The following is a 12107-nucleotide window of genomic DNA, read 5'->3' on the forward strand; positions in this document are numbered from 1 at the left end:
ACTCAGCTGTTCATACCCTCAGAGTCAGAAAGCTTGGTGTACCAGGGACAGAACGCAGAGTCGGGGAATATTCAGGGTTTATGGAATCAGGAGAGAGAAATTTTTCAGCAGAATTAACGGTCATGTGATAGATGTGTTCAAAGTTGATCGGAGAGGATATCAGACCGGAGTGGTGATGAGGGGATGGATAAGGGAAACCTGGCTATCAAAAACAACAGAAAGAAGAAAAAAGGTGATAAGGTGATGAAGATGGATTCATTGGTTATATGTGACATTTCAGACAAGCACACAGTAAAAATTAAGTAATATATCAGAATTGAATCAATAATGAAATACTTTGTGCTCGCTTCGGCAACACATATACTAATAATGAAATACTTTTAGGCTTTAGAAAGTTAAATTCTGTGACCCTTTTGCCAGTTACTTAAACGGCTAATTAAAAAAAATTATTAATACATTACATCACAAGATCTTATTGTGTGTGGTACAGACAGCCAGCAAGTATGATAAGATAACAATTTACAGGTAAAAATTTTAGATTTGACATCATATTATCTTATATTAAGGCAAACATATAGTATCTTTGGGAATGGCTCATTTCCCTTAGCATAATAGTTACAAACAGATAATTTATAAAAGACCATTCTCTTAATAAGATCCTTTTATTACCATACTTAAGTGACAATGAACTGGATTTACAATGATGTGAGGAAAAATTTTCAGAGTTGTGTTTTCTTATGTGAGACAACCTACACATAGCACAAAATTTATGATAAATATTAGAAAAAAAGCATGAAATCTTGAAAAAAAAAGTGACAGTGGGGGGATGGGTATCTGGCCTAGCAACTGAGATGCCCAGGTCCCACATCAGAGCGGCTGGCTTCCATGCATAATTCTGGCTCCTGACCCTGCTGCTGATAATGCAGATTTATGCAGCTCTTGGGGGAGATTGGGTTGGAGTTCCCATTCTCGAGTTTGCTCCTGGTGGAAGTCACTGCAGGGATCTGGGGGAGTGAATCAGTATATGGGAATTCTTTCACTGTCTCTTTCTTAAAATATAAGTAAAATTTAAAGACACAATTTAAAGACTAAAGAAGGACAAGTGAACCTTCAGCAGCTTGTAATGGGAGGTGTAGTGTGAAGTTATGAAGCTGCTTCCTTAGAAACCTAAAAACATTTTAAATTGTTTCCTAGTGTTTGTAGACTTTGATACATGGTTTCTTTCACTATTTCTCTAGAACAAAAACAAGCAATTACAGAATATACTAACTGTAGATTATCTTTAGCAGTCTAAATTTATTTTCACTTACTTAATAAGAGGAAAAATATTTCCTTCAATGTTCAGGTGTATATATATTTAAATGAAAAATGGAAGCCAAAGATAAAGAAAAAAGCTTTGAAGCCAGATTTAAAATTTCCAGATACTGTAATTCTGAATATTTAGGACCCCAGGGAATTTTCTTGAAGAATACCTGCTTTACCTGCTTCTAGCAAAATATGACCTCTCTTTGACAGGCTGAGCTCAATCACTTGCTGAAGTGAGGGAAGACTCAATCCTAATTCATGCTTTCATGAGCAGAGATAAGCTCACTGTAGAAAGACTCCCATACCATCTAGGCTTAAAGGAAAAGTGCAGTAAATCAGTAATTCCTCAGATTTTTTTCAAAGAGGAATTAAAAAAAATGATGTACCTGTAGTTTCGATTTCATTAAGAAAGACTTCCTCTTACAATCCCAGGGTCACTGAGCTTGAAATTTTGTATTTATTGACAATTTTAGGGATGTGCAAAAGGCTAGGAGAAATGTAATGTGTTGAAAATAATTCTGTAAGTACAAGATTGTTTTATTCAATTGTAGGAAACCTGTCTTTTAATACTAAAGACTGATTAGTTAAAAGGACAGTTTTTTTTAGCCTTACTGCCTCTTCAACATTCCAGAAAAAAACAATCATACCTCAGGATCATCTAGTACAAAAGAAACAAAAGTAACTTTAAAAGGTACTTAATAAACTTTCTAAAGCTGTAAGTATTTCATTGGGCAGCAATACTAGTTTGATAAATTAAAACAAAAAACACCTGAGGCTCATGCTGTTGCACTGATGGTAACACAGCCGTAGTCTTTGAAAACTCATATATAAGACAAATTTGATTCATCTATATTTTCTGGAAATAGCTCATAAATCAACCTCAGTGGAAACAAGACATTAAAATCAGAGGCGTATTAAGAAATCATGAGCTTTTCAATCAAGATATATAAACAAGTATAAACATGCACATTATTATTTTCAGACATGCATATTATTATATTATTTACCAAGGCCAACCCTGAGATCAGCCTAGTCTCAGGCACACAATAAGGAACAAATAAATACTTATTAGGAAATTAACTGGATGTCTACAAAAAACCCCAGCCTTTATGTTCTTTAGCAGTGAACAGTCATGCAAAAGTAAAATATGGATATGAAGGATACGATTTCAGACACATAAATGTATGATGCATACTGCATGTACAGGTGAAGAAAGAAGTTTCAAAAATTTACACCAATTTCTTATCTTGCAGATACAAAGTTCTTACCTCATATAGAAACAATAAAGGAATGGAAGCCATATTAAAAAGTAGATTAAATTGCTAGGTCAAAAAGTCACTTGTCATCTGTGTTAATGCCAATAAAAACCAACAAGGAGGTCATAGGCTAACAAAACCAAGTGACAACAAACACTAAAAATCAAGAGGTGTAGCTGGCACGGAAGGTCAGCTAATTGGGAAATGAATCTCTGGGAAATACTAGCTGAACTTGCTTAGTAATAAAATCAGGTCTTATTTTGAGCACAAGATAAAATACAGATTTCTTTTACTTTAGAGTGGTAGGAGGGTGAAGATAGAACAAGCAAATGCAGAACAAATGCTACGGTATAAAATTTACCCACAATGCTTAGAATCTGGCATTTTAGCCTCAAGAGGCATGGTCTTAATATGCATTGAAGTCTGAAAGAACTAAGAAACAGCAAAATGACTTCTCAATTAAAGGCAGGAAAACATCAAGCAGAGCAACATTTTATAAATATGGAAACTATCCCACTCAAAGGCAATTATCACTATGTACAAAAACTGGAAATTCTTGCTATGATAAGACAAAAGTACCTACTCCTTTGTGCAAATGAAGCAAAAATAAAATAAATTTTAATTTTAAAAGGGCATTGCCAGACTAGAGTGATGATTCAATTAGCTAATCCTCTACTTCAAGTGTCAGCATCCCATGTGGGTGCTAGTTCATGTCCCAGATGCTCCACTTCCCATCCTGCTCCCTGTAAACAGGCTGGGAAGGAAGTGGAAGATGATCCAAAGCTTTGGGACTCTGCACCATCATGGGAGACCTGGAAGAAGCTCCCAGCTCCTGGTTTCAGTGCAGCTCTGGCTATTGTGGCCATCTGGGGAATGAAACAGTACATAGAACAACTTTCTCGCAGTCTCGCCTTCTATCTGTAAATCTGCCTTTCCAATAAAAATAAATCTGTCTAAAACAATTGATACATATAAAAAACACTACCAATTAAAATATTGTAACAAAATAATTTTGTATTGGCTGCTGTGCTGCTTTAGAGCATACAAGTTTAAAAAAAAAGAGCATACAAGTCCAAAATTTGTATTTCTCTATTATTCCACAATGCTAACTATATATATAATGTACATATCATGTATTGAAAAACTATTTCCAAACTAAATTTCATAAGGTTCAGTATTTAACACTTGAACTTTCAAATGTAAGCTAAATTAGTCATTTTTAAACCATCATAATTTAAAAAATTCTATTAATACATCTTGTGCCTGACATTGCAACTTCCAAAGGGGAAAGAACAAAGGCTTTTAATTGTGTGTAATGTTTGCTTCTGAAATTTAAGGAGAATTGGACTGAGGATTTTAAGTAAATGTGCATAATGGGAAAAGGGCAGAGATGAATCTGAGATTCAATCCTAGTTGAGAAAAGCTCTGAAATATTACAGTCAAGTAGATTAGTTTTAATGTTCAACATGCTCAACCTTAAATTTTTACTTCAATCTACTTGCCAAGATTATCTCTATTTTTTTTGAAAGAGTTATTTATTTATTAGAAAGTCAGATTTACAGAGGGGAGATACAGAGAGAAATATCTTCAATACACTGATTAACTCCCCAAGTGAGCGCAATGGCCTCAAGCAGAGCTGAACTGAAGCCAGGAGCTTCTTCCAGGTCTCCCATGCGGGGGCAGGGTCCAAGGCTTTGGGCCGCCCTCGACTGCTCTCCCAGGTCACAGTCAGTGAGCTGGATGGGAAGCGGGGGCAGCTGGGACATAAACCAGCGCCCATAAGTGATCCTGGCAGATACAAGGCGAGGACTTTAGTCACTAGGTTACTGTGCTGTGCTCCAATGATTTCTATTCTTTTTGTTGCATACTTTATACTACTCAACACAGCTAATAAAAATCTTTGTTCTAAAAGAATAATTATCTGCAGTCCATAAAGAAGTCCATTATTGACAATGCAATAATATTTTGATGATGCAAAAAATACTAAGAATTCTCCCTAAGCAACTAATTTAACGGGGATATTTACAACAAAGAACTGTGACTCCAAAGAGCACAAATCATCTTTTTACTCTCCTGGATATAAATGCAAAATCTCTCTTCAAATGTTAAAGTTTTTATGTTCCACAGAAGTTGACTGCACATCAAATTACGTTACCTGTCATTTTCGTGGTGACTGATATTTACATTTTCTATCACAGTAGTGCTGATAATGTGTTCATTTAAAATAAATTTCCTTAGAAAAGCAACTGGATCAAAATTCACCAATTATCTCTTCAAGCTACCATAAATAAAAATTACACTCAAAATTCAACACAAAATTTAACTGTTAACATCGTTGGTTAAAACAGCCAAAATATTCATAGTCCACTGAAAGTACTAAAATTAAAAATGTTAAGGAGCTGGAATTAGCTAATTCCAATGATTTTCTTATTCTCAGTATATAAAACCTAAGAACCCAATCTCATATTTTTTTTAACAGCTCTTCTATAGTGTGCATTTTTGCAAGTAACTTGTCTGGTAACACATTTGTAACTGAACAAAGAAAAAATTAGTTTTATAATTAGCTGAAAGGTATAACCATTAATGACAACATTAATATAGTTCTCCAGGAGAAAAAAGGCCAAATATCTGTACTGAAGTGCTAAAAACTGTTGTGATTTCATAACCATGTTCTGAATCTGATTAGAATGTTTCTCCAAACTCGGCATTTCTTCTATCAACAACAATTTTAGGTATGGGAGAGATTTCGAGGGCTAAAATCTAAAGAATCTGACTTGTGTGGCCTGACAGATGTCTGTGCACTATTTTTCTCATTCAGCATGTCATACCTGCTGGGATATACTGAAACATTTCTTGATTATATCAATGTCTTTTGAATTGTACATACGTATTTAAACCTACATATTAACCCATGTATATATAGGCTTAGCTGCACAGTACATTTCTCTCTACTTAACCTGTACTTACTCCTCTACTCCATTCACATTCACTTTTTACTTCTCTTACCATGGGAAGGTCTTTTAGGATCTGGATTCCATCTCCAGGACCCATGTGTGCTATGTGATTAAAATTAGTTGGGTTAGAAATTAACTTATTTCTCATTTCTGGATCTCGTAGCATCTCCCTGCAAGACAAAACACAAATTTAGGCACCTCTGCTACCATCACTCAATATGACTTAAGATACAAAAATTAAGCATACTTTTGCATTTTTATAAACAAAATTATTAAATATTACTAAGAATATATAAATAGAATTAACAATTAACTTAAAACTCATATTCTTGGGATGTTTTATTTTAAATTAAAGATCTTAAGATTTTGGGTGGGAAAACACAGAGACTTTCAAAAACCAAAATAGTTCTACTTTACAGATAATTTTGAATGCTTACATATGCCTTTTAAAATAACTAGTGACACTTGTGGAAATGTTCTGGTACCTTACTAGAAATACTACAAAACCTATTTCTGTTAGCTATGAAGAGAACAGTCAATCTTAATTTCATTTTTTTGTTAAATATTTATTTATTTAACAGGCAGAGTAACAAAGAGAGAGAGAGGGAGAGAGAGACAGAGAACTCTTCCATCCGCTGGTTCATTCCCCAAATGGCTGCAATGGCTGGGGCTGGGCCAGGTTGAAGCCAGGAGCCCTGAAGTCCATCTGGGTCTCTCTCAGGTGTGTCAGGGCCCAAGTACTTGGGTCATCTTCTGCTGCTTTCTTAGCAGGCAGCCGGATTGGAAGCAGAGCAGCCGGAACTTGAGCCGGCACTCCAATATGGGATGCCAGTGCACCACAACGCCGGCCCCATCTGATTTCTTAAACATATACAGGTTTACTGTACGTACAGATATTTTCTATGTTTACATTGTAACAAGGTACATGCCCCCCAAATTATAATTATTTCATAAACACACAGAAGTAACCAACAGATGGTATTTTAATCCAGGACATATTCATAACTTTGACAGCGTTAATAAAACATCATTGAAGAGATACAGTCATTATTGTAGCTTTTGATATTACAGATGAATGACAGATTATCAGCAGACTTTTCTCCTAAGTCACATATAGTGTTACCACCAAATAGTTCTTCAGATGCTACGGGTTCTAAACATGAATTAAGTATTTACCTCCTCTGTTGCATCCTCTCCTCTTCTGGGACTCTGAAGGAGTAACGGCGTTTATTGTTAATATTTCTAACCATTTGTTTTCTACTGTTATCTGATGTTTCAGGAACTACCAGTTCATCTCCTTCTGTACAAAAACACATATACAAATAATGATATTCTTAAAACTGCTAAAATGTTTTTTTATGCATCAATCTTTAAGACTGTACTAACATGAATAAATTACACAAAAATATACTATTCTGAATTCTAAGTGGTAGACTGATACTCATAGTAAGTAAGCAGTAAATTTCAACAGAACAGAAAAAGATATATGCTTAGACATAGCTTTCAAAATACTTTCATTTTTATTTGCTTATACACATTAAAAAGCTCAACTTCACTAGAAGGGCTCTAGCTGTCCATTACTCTAGCCACCAAAGCCCAATCCTCTCTCTTCCTTTGAGTACTAGTTTTCAATGGTTTCCAATGTCAAAGAGCTACTCTTCAACCTGCACACCAATCCAGTATATAAACAGTAAGTTACTCATTTAAGCAATAATTAAGATTACTTTTTAAATAGTAAAAATTGTCTTTTGTCAGATGACTCAATCTGTAAGATCTGTGATGAGGAAAAGGAGCTGTGCTCCCAATTATTTTCCTTTGTTAAAGGTCAGAATTTGCTGCCATTTCTACTCTTCTGATCTTGGGCAAAGACTATATTTAATTACATGTATCTAGTAACCCAGTACTCAACTCACCCCATTTCAGTTTTCAACATCTAAAGTAAACACAATTGTCAGGGACTCTGAAAACAAGGTGGGCTATACAAACTTATTTTAAGGATAAAATAGACCGCTATACCTATGTAACATGACAGGCGATGACATTATTAAATAAAATAAAGGAAAAGAGAAAATTCAATCTTCAGAGGTTTTTAACACTAAAAAAAAGTCACAAGAAGGGATTGGGAATGATCTCAGTGGGCCAATAAACCAGGCTAAAGTAGAGGCATAGTTAAAATGACATTCTCCTTGTAGTGTGATAATGTAGCTAATCACACTGTTTCCTAGCAACAAATATTAAAATAGAACATTTAAATTTATCCTTATTTGAAAGACAGGTTTTACAGAGACATAAGGAGAGATGAAGAATATCTTCCATCTGCTGGTTTATTGCACAAATGGCTGCAATGGCTAGAGTTGGGCTGATCCAAAGATGGAAGCTAGGAACTTCCTTCAGGTCTCCCACATGAGTGCAGTGGTCCAAAACCTTGAGCCATTCTCTGCTTCTTTCGCAGAGTATAAATGTACAGCTGGGTTGCAAATGGAGCAGTCAGGACAAGACCTGGTGCTCATATGAGATGCCAGTGCCTCAGGGTGGAGGATTAGCCTATGGTGCCAGTATGCAGCCCAACAATAGACTTTTTTTTAAAAAAGATTTATTTTTATTATTTTTTCATTGGAAAGGCGGATATACAGAGAGGAGAGACAGAGAGGAAGATCTTCCGTCCGATGATTCACTCCCCAAGTGAGCGCAACGGGCCAATACTATGCCGATCCGAAGCCAGGAGCCTCTTCCGGGTCTCCCACGCGGGTGCAGGGTCCCAAAGCTTTGGGCGTCCTCGACTGCTTTCCCAGGCCACAGGCAGGGAGCTGGAAGGGAAGCGGTGCTGCCGGGATTAGAACCGGCGCCCATATAGGATCCCGGGCGTGCAAGGCGAGGACCTTTAACCACTTGCGCCACCGCGCCGGGCCCAACAATAGACTTTTTTTAAAAAAATTCTTCAATTAGTTTCTAAAAAATACGGAACGTTTCACAAATTTGCATGTCATTCTTGCACAGGGGCCATGTTAATCTTCTCTGTATTGTTCCAATTTTAGTATATGTGCTGCTGAAGTAAGCATGAACAGACTTTTAAAAAAAGTGAATAAGAATACAGGACACAATTTTGCAATATAAGAATGAGGAGGTTTTGGTGAGATTAAGATAGCCAGAGGACTGTAAGAACATGACTGCCCAAGAGAAGGAGGAAACAAGACATAAAAAGAAAGGGTCTCTTGGAAATAGTCCCTGCATTGGCAAAGGACAAGACAGTTTGTTTTCACCCAGCCTAGTGCTGGAATGTGAAGGTATAAGGAAGGACAAGTTGGAACACAGGCACAACACGGGAACACAGGTCTTTCATGACCAACACAACCACACAGAGTAAGCACAGGGTAGGTCCAACCTTATACAAATACCTCAAGTTCCTCAAAGAAAAACAATGTAAAAATAACTCTAACATCTTAGGAGTAAAGCTTAAGTAAAGCTTAAGCTTCATTAGTTAATGGGAAACCCATCTGAGAAGCAACCCTTGCTGCAACTTGAGCATCCTTTCTCAAATGACTCTGACATCCTCTCTGGAGAGACTTCTGCTACAGTTAGTAGTCTGTATACCAAGAACCCTGGAGTTGTAGGACGCTATACCAAAACACTCAACAAAAAATGAAGAAACCTGTGTGTTTCAGTTCTTAACAAACAAAAAACAACTTCTGATTAAATTGTAAAAATTACAGAACATACAGCTTTATTGGAGGAATATGGGGAAGAGAATTACAATAATAATCTTATCACCTAAAGACATTTTAACGTATTATATTGAGGCCAATGTTTTTAAGTTGTATTTAAATCTTCCAAATGTGATTTTACTATACAATGTATCATGGGACGATTTTATTAGTGAAAGATCAGAAAATTATGTATACATCTGCTATGCATTAAATTTGTTAATGACATGTTATGCAACAATTTGTTAATATAACTATTGTACAAAAGAGATACTATACAATAATATTTCTTACAAGGAAGGTTTAAACTGAGCACGATGTACAGTTTTCATTGTCTTCTTACATATGGGGCATGCAATCCTACGTCGGTCTCACCTCACTACTCTGATCAGAGACCAACTACTCTTCTCTCTGTACCATCCAGTATCTCACTCCCTCTCCTGCTTCTGTGACTGTTTCTGACTGTCCCCTTTCCTGCATCTTCCCCCGCAGAATGTGACCGTCACGTGTATGCTAAAAAGGCCTTCTGCAATGACAGAAAAGGGGTTCTTGAAATTCCAAACAGGAGTTCTGGATGACTATTCAGAATTTTACTGTTATAAGTTTTAGTTAGGAGGTACGGTATTAAAAGCAAGAAAGATAGATTCAGCTGCATTTTCTCTATCTACTTAGTTACTGCACTGTATGACAGTGGCCGGGATTACAGACTGGAATAAGACACATAAGTTTAAAGGTGGCCCTGCTTGGGGAGGGGTGGGGGGAATCCCAGTACCTATAAAACTGTCACATAATGCAATGTAATTGAAAAAAAAAAAATAGGGCCTGGCAGCATGGCCTAGCAGCTAAAGTCCTCTCCTTGAACCCGCCGGGATCCCATATGTGTGCCGGTTCTAATCCTGGCAGTTTCACTTCCCATCCAGCTCCCTGCTTGTGGCCTGGGAAAGCAGTCAAGGATGGCCCAAAACCTTGGGACCCTGCACCCATGTGGGAGACCTGGAAGAAGTTCCTGGATCCTGGCTTCGGATTGGCATAGCATTAACCGCTGCGCTCACTAGGGGAGTGAATCATCAGAAGGAAGATTTTCTTCTCTGTCTCTCCTCCTCTCTGTATATCTGACTTTGTAATAAATAAATAAATCTTTAAAAAATAAAATAAAATAAAATAAATACAAAAAAAAAGCTGGCCCTGCTTTATTATTTGCATGACCCTGAGAAGTAGGTTTAGAGATAATCTTCCCAATGCAGTAATTATATTAATATATTGATTTTCTTACCTGCCATCTTATTTTTGAAATATATTAATCTTACTGTCTCCAATCCTAAAAGATTTAATGATCCTTCACTGTTTAAGGGTCGAACCTGAAATAATAAAAAATAAAGTTAGTATTTGAATTAAACCTTTGGAAATTAAATGACACATTTGGCCTATTTATAAAATTAAGACCATTTATCTACTTTAAAATATAGTACAGTAGGAAAAAAAATCGGCAAAAACCTTAGAAGAATTCTGACTGCATAGATGTAACATACAATTTAAGTAAACCTATGATAATGTTTTCAGGAAAGATTATTCTAAACAAATCAATAAATAAAGTATAAAAACATTTAAACCTAAATTTGAAATTTAAAATAAATTTGACTTTAAAAAAGATTAATTTTTATTTGAAAGGCAGTTTTATTGAGAGAGGAAAGAAACTGAAACAGAGAGATGGGAGGGCAGGGGAGAGCAACTCTCTCAGCTGGTTCACTCCTTAAGTGGCAGTTAAAACCAGGGCTGGGCCAGTTTGAAGCTAGCACACTGGAGCTTCATCAGGTCTCTCATGTGGATGCAGGGGCCCAAAGACTTGAGTCATCTTCAGCTGCTTTCCCAGGCCCATTAAGAGCGGTTTGGATTGGATGTGCTGCAGCCAAGATTTGAAATGACTCTGAGATGGGATGCTGGTATGTGATGCCAACACCACAGGCAGAAGCTTAACTGACTATGCCATGGCACTGGCTCCTAAATTTTACTTTTATGTTTATTTATTTTAAATTGGAAAGTCAGATATAGAGAGAGGAGGAGAGACAGAGAAGATCTTAAGATCGTTGATTTACTCCCCAAATGGCTGCAATGGTTGGAGCTGTGTTGATCCAAAGTCAGGAGCCAGGAGCCTCTTCGAGGTCTCCCACGTGGGTGCAGGGTCCCAAGGCTTTGGGCCGTCCTCGACTGCTTTCCCAGGCCACAAGCAGGGAGCTGGATGGGAAGCAGGACTGCCAGGATTACAACCAGTTCCCATATGGGATCCTGATGCATGCAAGGTGAAGATTTCAGCCGCTAGGCCACGTTGGCAGGCCCTGAATTTTACTTTTTTAAGTAATTATTGAGTTACAGCCCCTTATTTATAGTAAGAAAATATCAACATAACAGCTTTATGATTTCTTATTAAAAACTGTGATGGGATTGAAAATGCAGTTGCTAAGAGAAATAGAAGACTGTCAATAAACAGTCATGTAACAACTGGATAACGATCCAACAACCACATATAAGGAATACATAAACAGAAGCCAGCATTGTGGCACAGCAAGTTAAGAAGCCACTTTCAATGCTAGCAGGCTCATGGCTCCTGGCTTCAGATCAGTGCAGCTCTGGCCATTGTGCCACTTGGCGAGTGAATCATTGGATGGAAGATCTTCTTCTCTGTCTCTCTTCCTCTTTGTATATCTGACTTCCCAATAAAAAATAAATCTTTAAAAAAAAAAACCAAAGCAAAATGAAACAACATGGTGTTTAGGGATATTAAAATATGCTAAGGAAATCTAAGGAATCAGAATCGTAACATTCAGGACAGTGATTGTCTGGAAAGACAGTGACATGGAATAAGGAGAAGATGCAGTGATACAGGCAATGCGCTG

General features: G+C 36.8%; 1 protein-coding gene and 1 non-coding gene across 12 annotated transcripts in view; both read right to left on the reverse strand.

Moving 5' to 3' along the window:
- Nucleotides 1–12107, reverse strand: part of CDC42BPA (CDC42 binding protein kinase alpha) — a 237525-nt gene that overhangs the window by 11721 nt on the left and 213697 nt on the right. For 8 of the 11 annotated variants that reach the window (XM_040967883.1, XM_040967881.1, XM_040967882.1 and 5 more), the window contains 3 exons: nt 10490–10574; nt 6692–6815; nt 5568–5685 (listed from right to left, as the gene is read on the reverse strand). In XM_040967883.1, coding sequence (XP_040823817.1) covers nt 5568–5685; nt 6692–6815; nt 10490–10574 — 327 coding nt within the window. Of the gene's footprint in view, nt 1–16; nt 203–5567; nt 5686–6691; nt 6816–10489; nt 10575–12107 lie in introns of all 11 variants that reach the window. The other 3 variants (XM_040967880.1, XM_040967873.1, XM_040967872.1) reach the window with 1 other exon arrangement.
- LOC121148259 lies at nt 8468–8574 on the reverse strand. The gene has a single exon (XR_005882536.1). It is a non-coding gene; the product is annotated as a U6 spliceosomal RNA (small nuclear RNA).

The sequence above is a fragment of the Ochotona curzoniae genome, unplaced genomic scaffold (assembly GCF_017591425.1).
Source record: "Ochotona curzoniae isolate NIBS_2020 unplaced genomic scaffold, NIBS_Ocur_1.0 scaffold_4683, whole genome shotgun sequence".
Taxonomy (NCBI): domain Eukaryota; kingdom Metazoa; phylum Chordata; class Mammalia; order Lagomorpha; family Ochotonidae; genus Ochotona; species Ochotona curzoniae.